We start from the raw sequence: 17,323 nt of genomic DNA, 5'->3' as shown, positions 1-17,323 counted from the left end.
GAGGTCAAAGTTTGCCCTGCTGAAGTCCACACATAGCAGTGTATTTTATGTGATATAGAAGGCATGTGTACATTTCTTCCAGTTTGAAATATTTACCTTCTCTAGGCTGCTGAGGTTCTTTTGCACTGGATACTCAAATATGCCACCTTCAAACTGAGGAGCTCTGTGTAGGAAGGCACTTAGACACTTCTAGACCAAAATATCTTTGCTGTTGCTCAGGACCACTTAGAAACAGCAGGGCTGTCCTTTTAGGTGGAGTACTTTGATTTGGAACATATGCTAGTTCTGAACAAGGCTATATATCTTTGAAACAATGAGTCTGAAAAGAGACAGAATTGGTTAAAGTAGTCTTTTAGTGGTATTTTCCAACCTTGCTGAAGAGCTGTCTTCCTTTAAAATTGAGAAGATTTCAGTGCTTTGGCAAGAGACTTTGTTTTTGATTCGCACCATTGATATGTAGTGTGAGCGAGTGCTCTGGGGCCCCACAACTGTCAAGTACTTTTACCATCTATATATACACTGTGGATTTATGTCCCTTCTCCCTCCTGCCCCAGCCGCCCCCTAGTTTTATTTCTTATTGGGATGTTTTAGGAAACACAGTTTTGGAAGGTACTTAAAGATGAGTTAAACTGGTAATTCTTTTCTGTTGCTCTAAACATCACTTCTTCTGCCAGCAGTATTGGCTCTTAGAGCTGAATTATCTGTCTCACAGACTCCCCAAGCCTCCCTTCTTGAAAGGTTTGTTGTTGTGACTGAATAGCACAACTTAATGCACTCAGAAAACCCTCAAAATAGTTGAGTTTTTATCTGGTAACTTCAGCGATGGATAGAAGTTCTTATAATTACTGACAAGAGCAGCACAACTGTTTAAAAATACACTTGAGTTAAACATCTGCTAAGAATCTGTGCTTAATATGGTTATTAAGCAGCTGTTTTCTGCTTTAAATGCTTGCTACATTAAACAGGTGCTAATAGAATTTGGGCTAATGGAATTTTACTTAAATAATAATTATTGTTGGTGATGATGGGTAGGACAGAAATCAGTTTGATCTCCATGTCCACAAAGACTTAAAGCATTTGTGAGGACAAAAATTATTTTTCAGTGCTGCATATAGTAATCTTCTAAATATATTACTATAACGTTTAAAACATTTTTTTTTTTAATTAAAGCTTTCTGTGAAAAAGGCTGCCAGAATGGAGGACGGTGCATTGGACCTAATCGCTGTGCATGTGTCTATGGATATAGTGGCCCCCAGTGTGAAAGAGGTAAAAGAAAGAAATAAGAAAGGAAATTATAAACAGTTATACACTATGCACACATTCTATGCTATGTATTTTCTGGCTGAGACTGTAAGTTTCCAGTAAATAATTTATTATTTGTAATTTTAGAAAGTGTCTTCCTTTTTAGTTTGGTAGCCGTATTTCAGATTGGCAAGTAGAAAGCTGTTGCAATTGGTAGGAATTTGAGCTAATTTAGCCTGATTATTTTGTTCATATAATAGTTAAAAGATGAGCTATCTTTTGCTCTCAGCTGCGTGAAATACCACTACACCAAAATTGCTGATAGTGTTAGAATTGGTAAGTGTTACTAACTGAAGGATTGTTTTATCTGTGTAACACTTCTTTCAAAAGAGGAACTTGGAAAGATACTTGCCCGGATTAGTTCTTTTGTCTAGAAGCAAGTCAGAAATGGAGCAAAAAAAAGAACCGGTCATGGTAATACTGAGATCAGTTTCTAAAACCAGTAATACAGAACCACTCAACATTAGATACAATTGTAGAACATATTCCGTGTGCAGCAAACCAACAAGTGTAACCCAAATTGTTGTCTATTTAGAATGAATTTTTAGTCAGTGGATAGAGTGAGGATTGCTTTGACAATCCTCCTTTATTGTTTTGACAATAATGTTGTCTATATTCTTTAACATGAAGTTTTCAAGAATAGTCAATGATGATGCTGAAGAGCTTAGTGGAAATACTATTCTTTGTCTTTCTCCAAGTCAGTGTGTTTGCAAATGTATGTTCTCATAGAAAAAGGTACTGAAGAACTGAGTGACCATAGTGTGAAATGCTGAATACTAGTATGCCTTGTTATCTAAATCCTTTAAAATATTAAAAAGTTTATCAACATTAAAAAGCGGGATGGGATAATTTTCTTAAATAGAAAATAAAGTGACATTTTTAATTCACATTAGCAGTAGGAGAGACACCTACTCAAGGAAGAGGTGGACTTCTTAGATTGATAAAGAGTTTTAATCAGAAGGGACCTCCACAAGCCATCTAGTCCAATACCTGCTCAAAGCAGGTCTGACCTGATCAGCCTGCTCGGGTACGTGGCCAGTCAGGTTTTGAACACCTTCAGGGATGGCAATTCCCCAACATCTCTGGGCAACCTGGTCCAGAAAAAAAAAAACCAACAAAACCTTAAAACCTAATTGCAGTTTTGTATGTTCTAGCTTGTATTTGTTGCCTCTTGTCTTATTGCTGTGAGCCTCCAAGAAGAGTCTGGCTTTATTTTCTCTGAATCCTCTGAACAGGTAGTTATAGGCAGCAATAAAGTCCCCTTGAAATCTTCTCTTCTTAAGGCTGGATGAACTCAGATCCCTCAGCCTTTCCACACAGGGCAAGTTCCAGTTCCCTGACCAATTTGGTGGCCCTCCCCTGATACAGCCCATGCAGCTGGCCTTCTCTGCGGCTCTATGTCCAGACTGTTGTCTACTAGGACCCCCATAATCCTTTTCTCAAAGCTGTTTTGCAGGCAAGAAGCCCCTGACCCATGTTGTTCCATCAGGTTATTGATTTCCAGATAGGAGACTTCCTTTGCTTTTGCTGAACTTAATGACATAACTGTCCACTCATTTTTTCTAAGATGCCCGATTGCACTGAGTAGCCGCCCTGTCCTCCAGCATATTGACTGGTGTCCCAAATTTGGTGTCATCTGCAGTTTTGCTGAGAGTACATTCTTGTACCATCACCCAGATTGTTAATGAAGATACTGAACTTATTTATCCCAGTACTCATCTCTGAGGAACTTCACTAGTTTCATGGCCCCTACCTGGGCTTTGCTGACCACAACCCTTCAATCCGCCAGTCCAGCAAATTTTCCACTCACTTTATATGTTGTTCACTTACTCTGCCGGTATCTCACCAACAACAATATCTTTAAGGGAGCCTGTCTCAAAAGCCTTACTCAAGTCAAGAAACAACCTCTGCGCTTTCCTTCTCCTTGGCATCAGTGACCTGAGGGTTGAAAGCAGAGATGACATTTGCCCTTGGTAAACCCATGCTGGCTGCTCCCAAATACCTTCTTGTTATTCATGTGTTTAGAAATGGCTTCTAAAAGCAATCCTGTGGAATTCTCCATTTCATATTCAGCTCTGAAGTGCTCAAAACAGTGTATAAATTGTGAAAATATCTTGCATAATTCTTTACATTTGCTGCTTGTGAAATGGAAATAATTTCCATATAGGTGAAGAAAATAAGTAAACCAAGCATTGAAACAGCAGGATTTTTTATTTGCTATTCCAGGCTGTTTTGTATACCCACTAGATGTCACAAGCAACAGAGAAATGTAAAGGATGAATTTGTTTCATTGTCTCTAATTGCCTGTTAAACCAGATATACAGTGTTCTGTTCATCACTGTTGGTTTAAGCTTTTGCTGTTGTGTGTTACATCCAGCCTGTTCTCTGTAGTTCAAACACAAGGACTCAAATCTTTTCTATTTTGGTTAATGGGGAAATAGGAAGTGTTATTCTGTTAAAAACTGTTAATCTTTACAGCCATTTTCAGAAATATGTCTTTGTAGAACATACAGCTGTCATCTTGCTAAAAGAAGAGACTACCAAATCTGTCAGTTTAGGATGGATTTTCAAGGGATTAGGCAGTGTTGGGTTTGCTTCATTGTATGAGTGTTGATTCAGATGGAGCTTACATTTATCCAAATTGAACAGTCTATGTATCCAAGATGGATGATAGTTATAGTTCAGCTATAACATGATAGAACTGTAATATTAATTATTAACTGTAAAATTTATTTTTTTCCTTTTTATTGAGTTCATTCAGTTTTATTTTTTTCTTTATTGCCAGACAACTTGGTAAGCTTGCTTTTTGTCCCAGACAGAAACAGTTGTTTCTGTTTAAGATTTGTTTCTGTTCTCTGACTAGCTTCAGGACTGTGGAATCATGTTAATAGATGTGACAGACTCCACCTGTGATGATGGCTCAGAGTTTTTAATAACAATACTTATAATTGAAATAAGTTGACTTGTTTAAATTATTCTAATATGAGTATTGTAACTGCACTTTTACCCTGATGGAAGCAGTGAAGTTTGCTTTCTTATAATTCATTGTGAAAATTTAAGCTGCAGAATTCAAGCCACGTAAAGGAATTAAACACTAGTACTTTGGCATCGCTGTTTCTTAGCTGTGCCTGAACATCTTAGCCTTTTAATTGTATGCGTAGAATGCTGTTGTTACATGAGATTTAAGCTACTTTGCATGGTTATTTGGGAATTGAGTTGTTACAATTGGAGTTGAAATTTCCTCACTTGAAATTGGCAGTAGTAAGCCAAGCTTCCTTCTGTCACTGTCACAGAAATATAGCCTATATGTAATATTTGTAGTTGCATATAGAATTTGCTTATCTAATATGATTGAATATGCTTTTACAACAATGGGCAGGGCTAAGTAAAGTTTCACCTAGTCTCTTACCTTGGTGCTGCCTAGACTTTCTCATGTTCAAAAAAAGGAGTACTTACTAATTTATTGTACGATGATTTAGTTGATGAAAGATGACTCCTGCAGTATATCCTGGTAATTACTACAAAAAGTCTCTAATATAGTAACTGTATATATTAATCTTTTAGCCTTTGCATGACCTGGAATACATGAAAAAACTGTAAAAGATGCCTTAAATTAAATGCCTATTCTATCAATAGTAATTCTTAATTTATGCTTTAACCTAGTAAGAAGTTTATGCACTCAAAAAAAAAAAGCAAAAGGCAATGATTTCTTAATCTGTTGGTTGTGATAGCTGCCATAATAGTTCACAGCAAGAGACTGTAGTTTAATTCTAAATGGAGTTTAGCAGCAGTTCATAACTCTTTAACTGTAATTTTATAGTTTAAGATTTTGAACTTTTAAATCACATGAGAATTATGAGAGATTTTTTAATTTTTTTACATCACTACGTTTTGAATATACACTTTTTGTTGTTCTGTAAATTAGGTTCTTTTAGATCAAGTATTTTCTTCCTAATACAGAACATACGTGGCTTTTCTTCAGATTGGCCTCCCGGCCTCAGTTATATGATAAAACGTAACTGCTTGTTCAGCTGTCTGGGCTCTGAGCAGACTAATTTCCGGGCTGGAGGCAGGAGGCTGAACAGCAACTAATGATTGGTCCAATTACAGTATTTAACTTGAGACTTGCTGCTAGATTCACAAGGATGCAGAACCTCTTTGGGAGTTCATGCTTTACTCTTTCTTATAGATACAGTTGACCATTGATATTTCCTATCAGAGTCTCTTCTTCTGGTCACTTTCTTGTCTTTGATTTGTAAACACACAAGATTCAAGCATTTGATTTTGTCTGTATTGCTGTGGGCTTTTTTAGCAGAAAAATAGAGATATTGAAATTTTTTTGTTAAATTTTTCCCAGTGAAAAATAATTGGGGGGGGGGGGAGAAAAAGAGATTGCCTAGGAGGCCTCATCCTCAGTTGTCCACACAAGAGCAGCTTTTTCTAGCATGACCAGTTCCTTTGGTTTCTCCAAACTGAGCAAATGCTATTTGTATAACTGCACATGGCCTCTGCATTTTTTAAACTGATGATCTGTAAAGGTATGAAGCTGTAGAAAAGCAATAATGCTTGCTTTCTTCTTTGTGATGGATTAAAGGAAGGAAGAATAAGTGAGCAAGGAGAAGCCTGTCACTGATGTAAGTTTGCCTTCATCCCCTGTAGAAGAAGAGAGCTCACTTTTAAGTGGCTTCTAATGGGAAGCAAAAGGGTTTGGACTGAAATGCATAGCTTGGGAGGGGATTTCAGAGAAAGCTATCAAGCTTGGACAGGTGTGGAAAGAGAAAAAATGAAGAAATGTAATTGTTCAATGTAGCATAAGAACTTATTCGAGGGGTGAGCTTTTGGGTTGTTTTTGGGAAGATCACTGCTAATGTGTCTTAGCTAAATGTGTTTGTTGCACCTGGTATTCCCAGTACAAGTGTCTGGACACTTTCTCTGAGTGTCTTAATTCTGCAGTTTCTGTCTTTCGAAGGGACTGAAAGCCTGTACTTTATGACAGGTGCAGTAAATCAGTGATCAGGGCAGCAGCCTCCCTACAGGTTCTTACTGGGTTAGTAGGGAATCACAGAATCTCAGGAGTTGGAAGGGACCTCGAAAGATCATCCAGTCCAACCCCCTGCCAGAGCAGGATCACCTAGACCAGGTCACACAGGAATGCGTCCAGGTTGGTTTTGAATGTATGCAGGGAAGGAGACTCCACAACCTCTCTGGGCAGCCTGTTCCAGTGCTCTGTCACCCTCACAGTAAAAAAGTTTTTCCTCATGTTCACATGTTCCAGCTTGCACCCATTGCCCCTTGTCCTGTTATTGGACATCAGAGAGAAGAGCCTGGCTCCTTCCTCCTGACACTCGCCCTTTACAAATTTATAAACATGAATGAGGTCTCCACTCAGTCTCCTCTTCTTCAAGCTAAAGAGACCCAGCTCCCTCAGCTGCTTCTTATAAGGGAGATGCTCCACTCCCTCAATAATCTTTGTGGCTCTGCGCTGGACTCTTTCAAGCAATTCCCTGTCCTTCTTGAACTGAGGGGCCCAGAACTGAACACAGTATTCCAAATGCAGTCTCACCAGGGCAGAATAGAGGGAGGATGACTCTGCGCAGATGCAACTAGACAATCACTACAAACCCTCTTCTGTGAGAGGCAGCAGTTTCTATGCTAGTTCTGCAATGCCTGCAAGAACTTGGCCCGTGCAATGGATTGGTCCTCAGAGGGACAGCAACTGAGCAAGTGAAGTGTCCCTGGGGTTGGAGAACAGGACATTGCAGAGGACAGTGGAAAAGGTTTGAGGCAGAGGATGTAACTGAAATAGTTTCATTTTGTGAGGTACGAGTTCATACATATATAACTTTATAATTGAGATCAGTTACCTTCACCTGACTGGACCTGACAGGAAATTAATTTGTGATGTTCCTATGCCAAAGGACAATTGAAGAAAAAGGAATGAAAAAAATGAAAAAAAGAGGCTTTCTTCAAGCAGGGAAGAGGATGAAGAAACTAATCAACAGCACACAGAAAGGTGCAGGAGGAAGCAAAAAGCATTCTCAGTGAAACCGTTAATATATAGTAACTGAGGCAGAGAGGAAAGAACAAAAAAAGGAGAACTGAGGTGGAGCTCTACTGAAGAAGCTGATTGGCACTTAAAAGTCATGAAGATATTTTGGAACAATATGTATGCATTAAATAAAAGATACAGCAATCACACAATTTTATATATTTCTGCTTACGTGACAGGGATTAAGTGTAAATGAAGCAACGAAGGAATGAAATTATTTGAGAAACTACTCTTTCTTCTGAAAGGTATTCAAAGGTCTTTTCACTTTACACAACTCCCTATACTTTCAATGCAGGTGTATATTTCCAGCATGCATGTATCATTCCTCAGTCCTTGTCTCTACATTACCCTGAATCTGTGGTTTTCTTGTTAGAACTGACCTTTGCATGTGAACTGACTTTGCTTTTTGCATCTGCTTCAAGACCTTGAGCTGTGTCTCATCTTTGCATCTACAACTTAAAACCTAGTTTATATGCTAGACTTAGAGAGTAATTTCAGATCTTTTCAGCCTTTATTCCCTGTAGCATAAATGAAAGGAGAAATATAAAGGCAAAATTATTGTTCGTTTTTGACTTTATTTCAACTCTTTTAACTCCTGGCTCATACTGTAATGTGACTTTTTAGACATCATACTACCAGAGTACCTACCTTACACTTAGCAGTTTGATACCTCAGAACTTCCATTGCTTCTGAATATTTGTAGAATGCAAATCTGCAATACCTACAGTAAATGGGAAGCTTAAACAAGGCCTCCCAGCTAAACCAAAACCATCTGAAAATAATAAAATGTAACAATGAAAGGGACATTTTCCAGTATAAAAATGATATAATACGAGACTGTAAGATGTTTTCTTTCTTGATAAGCATTTTTTTTAAAGCCTGGTTGAAAGCTGGAGATCAGTGTCAAAAAGTTAAGTCTCAGATGGTACAATTTAGACTCTAATGTTGCATTCATTAGGTAAAAGATTCCTTTGGTTATTTGACTGCTGCATGCAAATGTGACAATTTAGGCACATGTCTGAAAAGATATTCCCTCTCCATGTTAGATTTAAGGTATATAATGCAAAGTTCTTGACTGACAAAAACTTAATTTCCATGGAATTACATAAAATTTGCACTCCTCTTGTGATTTTGTAGAATGGGAATTAGTGTTTCTCTTCTCAGTTTCCTTATCAGACTCTTATTTGCTTGGTGTAAATGCAGACAGAGCTGTGCCACTGCAGAGCTTTAAGAGTCCCCGAGACCATCAGGATCCTGCAAGAGGAAGAATTTTGATGGGCAGCTGCAATTATTGTTTTATTACTATAAAGAGTCTGATGTTACACCTATATAAACCTAATCTTGCCCATAGAAAAGACATTTTGATCGAAGCAGAAGATGAGGTTTAGGAATTGATGTCGTTGATTTCTGACAGTTGCTGGAGCAATCATTCTCACTCATAAACCATTATCAGAAAGATGATTAATGCTATTTTAACTTCGTGAGACATCAAGTTGCTTACAGATGGGGCAGCATCATCAGCAGAGTAAACCTATCCTTTTAGCTCCGCTTGGCAAGGTATCCAAAGCACAATTGATGCTAGGAATAATGGGAGTTCTTTGTTCTTCTCTGCCTAGAGAATAATTTCACCTCATTTCTGGTTAGTGTATCATAGACAGTGAAAACTTTTATAACTCAATGAGTATCTTAAAATGTAAAACTGTATAAAAGTTATTAAAACCACAATCCTTCACATCAGTTAAGCAAAAACCTTTCTAACAAAGGAACTTCCTTTTGTTTCTTTTTCTAAGACAGTAGCTTTTAAAGAAGTAGAGTTGTTTTCTTCTGGTGTAATTGCATTTCAGTATATTTTCTTTTTATTAATGCTACTACACTCCAAAGGAGTATTACTTTCTAGTTTTATGTTTGAAAAATTCCATTCTGACTCTATTACCACTCCTCTGCCTGAAGTTACTTTGCTTATGGTCTAAATGAAGCATGTAAGGCTCAAAATTACTACGAACTGAACCAAAAGCATGGCTATTGCCTACCGTACTTGTAGTGCATGCCTATTTTTAAACTACAATACTATAGCAGTAATATTTTTATAAATGCTTTCATCTGTTATTAAGATTTTGTGAGTACTTGAAAAATACAACTGTGTCACTTTTTCACTCTGCCTCTCTTCACACTTTACACTTTAGAATGGAAAAAATAAAATAGATGTGTAGGATGGATTAGGAGAGGAAAGGATGGGGACTGCCTAAGAAATTTAACACAGAAACTTCTAACAAATCCAGCTGTGTTGAAATGCAGTGGAAAGATTTTTGTTCGTATCATTTAGGTTAACTAAGCCCCCCAAAGGAAGAAAGGAAAAGCCCTTGAATACATGGAATATGCTTTTTCTTCTGTGTTCATTTTCAGTAACGTCTAAAAATACAGTGACAGACACTGATTAAGCACATTGACAGAGATGCTTTCTTAAGGAATTGTTGGGGGGAAAGATACCTCTCACTAATCTGATTTACATAATTAAACAAACCAGACAGAGCCTGAGTCTTTTCAGATGTGGTAAGGAGACACAAATCCCAATTACTTCTCAATTTTTCTTCACCTGTTTCAGCTTTGTCTAACAAAATAGCTTACCTTTCTGTATACATTTTAGGTAAAACTGTGTATCTAAAGTAAAAAAGCTGTATTAGTACAAATTCTTACAAGTTACTTTTCTGGTCAAAACAGTCAAGGAGCCAACCCATTCTCATCAGCAGTGCTAATTCACTTTTAAAAGTTGGGAACGAGAAGAGATGGAAATCACACAGAGTGGTGTGAAGGGTTAGTGTTTGTCCTTTGAATGTTTCAGCTTTAGGTAGGGACTCAATTGACACTTCGTAGTCATAGTTGTTTTTATTATTTAAAACAATGTCTGGTAATGTTGAACTGTGCTACATTAATGAATTGCTAGCTGAAATTGCTTCATAGCCCAGAGGGTCAGAAGTGAAAAAAATTAATCAAAAGAAAACAGCAAACATAAGCCTTTATTACTAGTACACTGAAAATTAAAATTTCAACTGACATACTTTGAGTAGGCTTTGAATGTTCCCCCCTCTTGCTCTCTCTCTCCCTCTGTGTCTGTCTGTCTCTCTCTCTCTATTCTTCTGCCACCCCAGTTATTGGTACCAAGTTTCTGGTGATCTGCACTGTTTGTTGTCAGTCTAGTATTAAAAAAATATCTTTTGGAAGAGAAATAGGAAATGTAAATTAAAAACCACTTAGACACATCATCAGTAGTCTTAAATAGAATTCTACTGTTAAACTCTTCAAGCTTGTGGAATGTATTGGTAGTGTTAGTTACATCCTTGCTGTGGGTGTTTTTAGTGGTTGTAGTTTTGGTAGCTATATAATTATTCTCAAATTTTATTATATATAATTATATGCTGTTATTCCCAAATTCCTACACAGGAGTGTGCAAGCAAACATAGTAAAGATATGCTAACCTGCTGTACTGTTGACAGTGTTGAGTGTAAGTAACAATATATGTTTGTACATGCACAGATATGAGGAGGGTATTTTCTATTTTTTACTATAAGAAATATAAATATATTTTTGTTTTTTTAATGCATAACTTTATATAAATAATTACATATTTTTTGTCACTGCTGTTACATACAATCATCTAACTTACTCCTGTAAAGCCCGCAAAGAGTGTCATCATAAAATGCAATTATTGAATTGTTGTTTTACCTTGAGTGTGTGTATGCATGATCTGTGTACGCAGCGGTACCAAAAGAGGGCTCAGAGAGAGTGAAAAGAAGGTTTTGGATATGTGTTTTTGTCTTCTTTTGCAATATTATACTGGGGCTTAATGGTTGAGCAAGAAGTAAAAGAGCAAAAGTACAGATGCATTGTTCAGTCACGCCTGAACAGTTCTCATGCAAACTTGAGTCTGAAAAAGAAGGATTAGTAAGATTTCTGTACTGGTCCCTTAAAGGGCATAGTCATTCACTGTAAACCTTGTATTTGCTTTGATTAATAAAAAAAAGAGTTTAATAAAACTGCCTAAATGTTGAGGCAGGAGGGTGGGTGTGGAGGGGACAGAACTCTGTGTGGCTCTATGGTGAGAGATTAGACAGATGTCAGATATTCTGAAATAATTTTCTTTTTCTCTCTTCTCCTGTGTTTTTTGCATGTCCTGGTATTTTTCACTATGTCTCTTTTGCTACCAGCTCCTTGACAAATTTTGTGTTTGAGATCACATTTTACAGAATTCAGGGGCTCCGAGCAGCTGGCAGATCTAGCCTTCAGAAGTCTTGACTTTGATCTTTCTCAATTATTTCTGGTGAGAAACAACGATGTTGTGTGTACATATGTCCTTCCTTCTTTGCCGTGACTTCCTTGTCCTTCTCTGCGTATAGCCTTCCCTCCCATGGAGTGCCCTTCACAAGGCTGGTAGCATGCTGCCGTCATCACCCTCTTCTCTGCTGACAGACGGATCAGAGTCTTCTGTCTGCAGATTTCCAAGGAGGAGCTGAAGCCAATGAAAACAGACTTTTTGTGTTCAGTTCTGCACTGAACTGGCAGAAATCCCAGAGAAGCTACTAGGAGTTTTGATTAAGAGCAGAATTCAAGTTTAGGACCACTGTTAGCATTTAAACATAGATCTGGTTTTGCTACCTAAATGCTGTAGCATTGATCCAATCTATAAGAAATATAAAAGGGAAACTGAAGGATAGAGACTAGAAGATGTTTCTGTTAGTCAGCTTGAAACAGTCAAAAAGTAAGCTTCATGTAACTGGTGAAAGCATATTGGACATTAGAATTAAATGTTTCATCATTTTTGACAGTGAAGTATGGCACAGCAGTTATCTATCAAAGGAAATGTTTAGTATAAAACTGTTGTTCAATTTAAAATGAAATAAATATGAAAGTTTACACTTTAAATGTCATCTGCCTCAGATTTTCAACCATATCTGTCGTCTTAAGCATTAGTTATGCTATGTCTTAAAAGCTGTAGTAACTCTGCTAAAATTATATGGAAAAGAGTAATGCAGATATTCTCAGGAATAGTTTGCTGAAGCCAATCAAGAGTACATTGCGTCCAGGCTTGCAAAATACTGGAGTGACAAAAGTGGGTTGGTTTATTCCACCTCAGAGTGATAGCTTGGTGCATGAGAAACAGCAGTAAATTGTAACCTTTGTCCTATATTTTGATTGTTAAAAGATACCCAGCTTTATAGCATCCCACTGAAAATAATGTGTAAGCTAAAGAGGTAGATCTCTAAAGCTCATTTGTGTTGCTGAACAAAACACAAAAAACTGAAGAAGAGAAAACTGCTTCTGCCCCTCCACAGAGAGATCTCTAAAAAAATAGTAACTGACTGGGTTTTTTGTTTATTATCAACTCAAACAAAGTATCAGGATAGTCTAGACAGTCATCTGGAGAGGTGCTTCTTGCAAGCTAGATGTGACTTTTTTTTTTTCTAAGAGCATGTGTGAAACAGTTGTTTTTCCTACTTACATTAACAATTAATACCATTGCATTCAGCTGCATGTCCATGGTTTTAATAGGGTTTCTGATCTCCTGGGACTTATGAAGCCTGTTTTTCTTAATTGATGCAGGAATTTATTATGAAATGTTTCCTTCCTCTTTTTGGAAGTATGATACATTCTGAAGGCCTTCCTAAAATGAGTGCTAAGAAGCATACAGTTAATGGGAGAGACTGCAGTCATTCACTTGTAATCAAAACTTCAGAAGAGGCTCCATAATACGTTTTGTTCTGATTCTGGGTTGCAGCCAGCTGGAGGCTAACATGTAAACATCATCTCCTTTTGTGCCTTCCTTCTTATTTTTGACCTCACAAAGCAGCACACAGATTGCCAGAGGGTTGAAAAAAATTAGACCACTTCTTCACCTACCACAAAAGTTTAAGTTACATTTAGCTAATTTTAAGTTTTGCAGATATTGTGCAGGGTACGGAGTTTCAGCAAAGGTGAGGAGAATCCTTTCTGTCATTGAAAATCAATCATCCAGCTGTCAGGCTGTAACAGAGAATCTTTCTGCACTCCTCTGTTCAACCTATAAAGCTTTGTTGGTCATACAGTGTTCCCTCCCAGTGAGGGTTTAAATGGCCTTAGCTTCACTCTAGTCTTCTGGTATTTGGCGGACTTTGATTTTACCTGTGGCTGTATGGTGGAGAGACTGTATGTATGGAAACCTCTGGGTTCCCTTCTGTTAAAGTTTGGAGGCTTGGGGGTCTGCAGTGGAGTACTGTTGTGCTGTGGCTCTTAAGGAGCCTAGTTGTGGGACAGAATGCCAGTCTGCTGGGAATTCCTCTGGCTCAATGGAGAAGCATAGTGGGAGAGAGCAGACGACAGCATGATACAATGAGTTACTTCACCACTTTGAGTTCTGTAGACATCTCAGCAAAGCCAAGACGTAAGAAGCTAATATTAGGATAGTAGGTATGAACAGCTGAACCTTGCTAAATATTAGCCTTGTGATTTCTTGTCTCTGAGTGCACTTTGCACAGGGTAGTTCAGCCTGTAGCTTCTTGTGATAACTGGTGATTAATATTTTGTTGTGTGTCTGCTTGTGGGTTAAGTATTTGCTCATAGAGTTATTTCATTAAGAGTCCAAAATCCAGACTTGGATACAAACTTTATGCTGTAGCAGGACTTATGGACGTATAAGGAAATACATACATTTACAAGAAGCTCTGAAGAAATCAAAATTGGAGACCTTGCTGGAACAAAGATTCAGGTATATTTATTTCCCAGGTTTTATTGCACACTTGAAATTTTGTAGCAGTCAGTGTATGATACTGCAGTTGCACATGGCAACACAGTCTTCTAAGAAGTTTAGAAGTATGTGGAAATACTTTACTTTTGAAAGCAACTAAATTCCATAAATGACAAAAGCAAAGTATATCTTTGATTCTCTTTTTCTTTGCATTTTGTGTGTGTATATTTTACAGAATGTTTTGTGTCTTAAAATGTTAGAAACATTTTCTACAATGTTGAGAGTAATTACAGAAAACTGCATTTTATTTCAGAAACATTGTTGCTTTTCTGGTACTTTGCCATCCTTTCATGTGTGCTTAGGTGTGTAAGAAAGCATTATTTTTAACTAAAAAAAAAGAGTTTAAGGATCTGCAGATAATACTATACTATTAATTTACCTGCTTAAAACTTACATCGTATCAATTATATTAAAATGGGTGTGCAAACCCAGGAATCTTGTTTTCGAAAAAGAGTTGCTTTTGCTATTCCAGCAAGAGGAGAATGAGAACGTGCTTAGAATGGACATGACAGCGGTACTGGTGGGAGCTGGAATTTTGCTAAAAGCTACAAAGCCCACATAGACTGCAGGACTACACATGCTTTTATTTCTTCTTTCATTTAGAGCTGCTCTCCACTCCCTTTTTAATTGCCATGTGTATATTAAGTTGCCAAATCAATCACAGGAGTTTGTGTGATGGAAACTACTGCATCGCAGGAGCTGGTCAGAAATGGTCATGTGGGACCAGTAGAACAGTATTGGAAGTTCAGCCTGAAAATGAAAGCTGTCAGCTGTATAAAAATGTTCAAGCCTTCATGATATAGTCAACATAAATGTTCAAAAAATTTTTTCAACTGATCTGTTCTTCTCCACTTTCACATATCAAAATAAATTTTATAAAAATCATTGTATCAGACAATGACTAAAGAACCTTCTGGGGACATGGCTCAACTGTGAGTGATCCACAATTTAAAATGTTTAAAAGACTTTGATGTTAGTTGTTTGTGAACATAGTTTATTGTTTAATCATTAACTTAAATGTGTTAAATACTCAATTAAGGACTTAACATGCAAGTTTTATTAAAAAGAAAAAGGGCAGGAGAAGGAGGCTTAGACTTTACTATTAAGGCTTTGGTTTATGTGAACGTCTTAGTCTTAGTATCTGTACTGCCAATAGACTATTTTTTCCAAGAGAAATTAATAGCTTTGCAAAGTCTCTTTCATTTTTTCAAGAGTCTAGCTCTCATTTTCAGCCAAGGATTCTTTTTCCATAAGTTGTTGGATGTAATCTTTGAAAAAAAATGCTTTTTATTTATATCAAGCCTGAATCAGTGCAGTTCATCTAGCTTCTTACCTCTGAAACCTCACTTATGGTTAATCCTCATTGTTGATGGCTAAGCATTACTGCAGAAAGAACAATTTTCAATATTAGGATGGTTAAAATATTGAAGGAAAAACAATTTTAGATAATCTTTAATAATACAAACATATTAAAGTTTCCTCTTGCATCCTGTGACTGTTCGAGCTGAACAAGAATAATATTTGAATATGCATGCCTTTCAGTTTTGTGATCTGAACTCAAGTGTAACTATGATTATTACCAACCCTTTCATACTCGCATGAAGCATTAATCAAGGAAAGCCCTAATCTCCCCCCCGTTTTTTTTTTTTGAAACATGAGGTCTAGGCAATGCTGTCATTTATGCAGAATCAGTGGGCAAATGGGGTATGCCTTGCTGATATTATCGTCCATGTCACACATTGTGGGATTTCCCATTGCAGGAAGATGGAGTTCAGTTGTACTTTTAATTATGGAAACATTCTGATTTGATATTGCAAGGAGGAAAAATTCAGATACAGTTTCTTTGAAAAGTCTCATCAGTAGTCAAGGAACAAGTGCTGCAACCAGGCAAAATAAGTTTCATGTTTCTGGAGACCTCTGAATGTCAGTGGAAATTATGTGGAAATTTGCCACAGCATCCTATCAGAGGTGTAATAAAGACAGTTGCTTCTCCATGCTTCTAATGGAGCATCTTCTAGCAGGGTGAACTTAACTTCAGATCTTTGCCAATATTGACTTTAGCTCTAAGCTCTGAAGGTTCCCTGACATGAATTCCAGTCTCTTGGACTTTCACTCACTGTGATATTTTTTTGTGGAAGGCAGTAAAGTTCCTGGTAACCTTAACAGCAGGTACTACTTTCTAGCATTTAGGTTCCATATGTTAAGTTGTTTATCTAATAATGCTGATGTGTTAAATGGGGTTTTGAGGCATCATTAATAATAATAATAATAAGATGTTTACTATACTTGAGCCTGCAGGTAAGGTCGTAGAATTTGAAATGACTTACTTTCTCATCCCTTTATAAATATTTGTAAATTGTACTTAGGGGAGAGAGGTTCTGTAAAAGGTCTTATGGCAGTCTTAACTTATAGTTAAAAATGTTTGCTTCCAGACACTTTGATTCCTTAATTAGTTATGGTGCTATGGAGTTTTGTTTAACTAAAAATGTTGGAAGAGACTTTGTAATTCCCTCCTGCTAGTCTTTCTAGCACTCACAGACATGAAGCACAGGATATGTGATGTTATGCTGCTCCAGGTCTCTGTCCTAGCCTTCTGGAGCTTTTACACAGGCTTTCTGTAGCTGCAGGAGACTGCCGCTGCACTGCTAATGGTAATGTTGGGCTTTACACAGAAAAAATATTTTGGTGTTGGGAGCCTTTGGTTAGAATTTCAGTCTGTGCTTTCACAGGAAAAGAAACTTCAAGTTTTCATATTCTTCTGGATAACTTGCAGTGGACATTCCAACGTGCCTAGGTGCCTTTTTGCTTTCCTCTTTCTCTAGGTCTCACTTTTTCTCTTTTTCGTTACCTGAGAAAAGGTAAAATTTTAATGGGCAGGAGTAGTTAGTTAGCACAGTATGACACTGTGGAGGCCAAGACTGTGGCAAAATTCAGATAGAAATGGTATCCTTCTATGTGTAACACAATATGTTAATGTTATGTCCTGAATGGCAACTGGTAGTTGGGATGTTAAACATTGTCTTTCAAGTTTTGAGCTAATGAGTGTTAGACACCAGGAGGAAACCTAATGTGGCAGACAGATTATCCCATGTTAGAGCACACTTTTTACACCTTCATCTAAATAATCTGATTTTGGCCAGAGGTAGAGGAAGAAAAACAAAATAGATGGATATCGGACCATACTAAACACTATAATT

At 37.3% G+C, this 17,323-nt stretch overlaps 1 protein-coding gene across 1 annotated transcript in view; it reads left to right on the top strand.

Moving 5' to 3' along the window:
* Window positions 1–1,170: 1,170 nt before the first annotated feature.
* The window catches only part of LOC104547940 (fibrillin-2-like), a gene marked incomplete at both ends in the record, with an annotated part of 39,673 nt that continues 23,520 nt past the window's right edge, over window positions 1,171–17,323 (top strand). The window contains 2 exons of the mRNA XM_010193813.1: window positions 1,171–1,266; window positions 1,503–1,578. Of these exons, the coding sequence (XP_010192115.1) occupies window positions 1,171–1,266; window positions 1,503–1,578 (172 nt within the window). The remainder of the gene's footprint in view (window positions 1,267–1,502; window positions 1,579–17,323) is intronic.

This window comes from Mesitornis unicolor, unplaced genomic scaffold, assembly GCF_000695765.1.
Source record: "Mesitornis unicolor isolate BGI_N332 unplaced genomic scaffold, ASM69576v1 scaffold8851, whole genome shotgun sequence".
Lineage (NCBI taxonomy): Eukaryota > Metazoa > Chordata > Aves > Mesitornithiformes > Mesitornithidae > Mesitornis > Mesitornis unicolor.
This window is presented reverse-complemented; position numbering and strand designations above follow the sequence as displayed.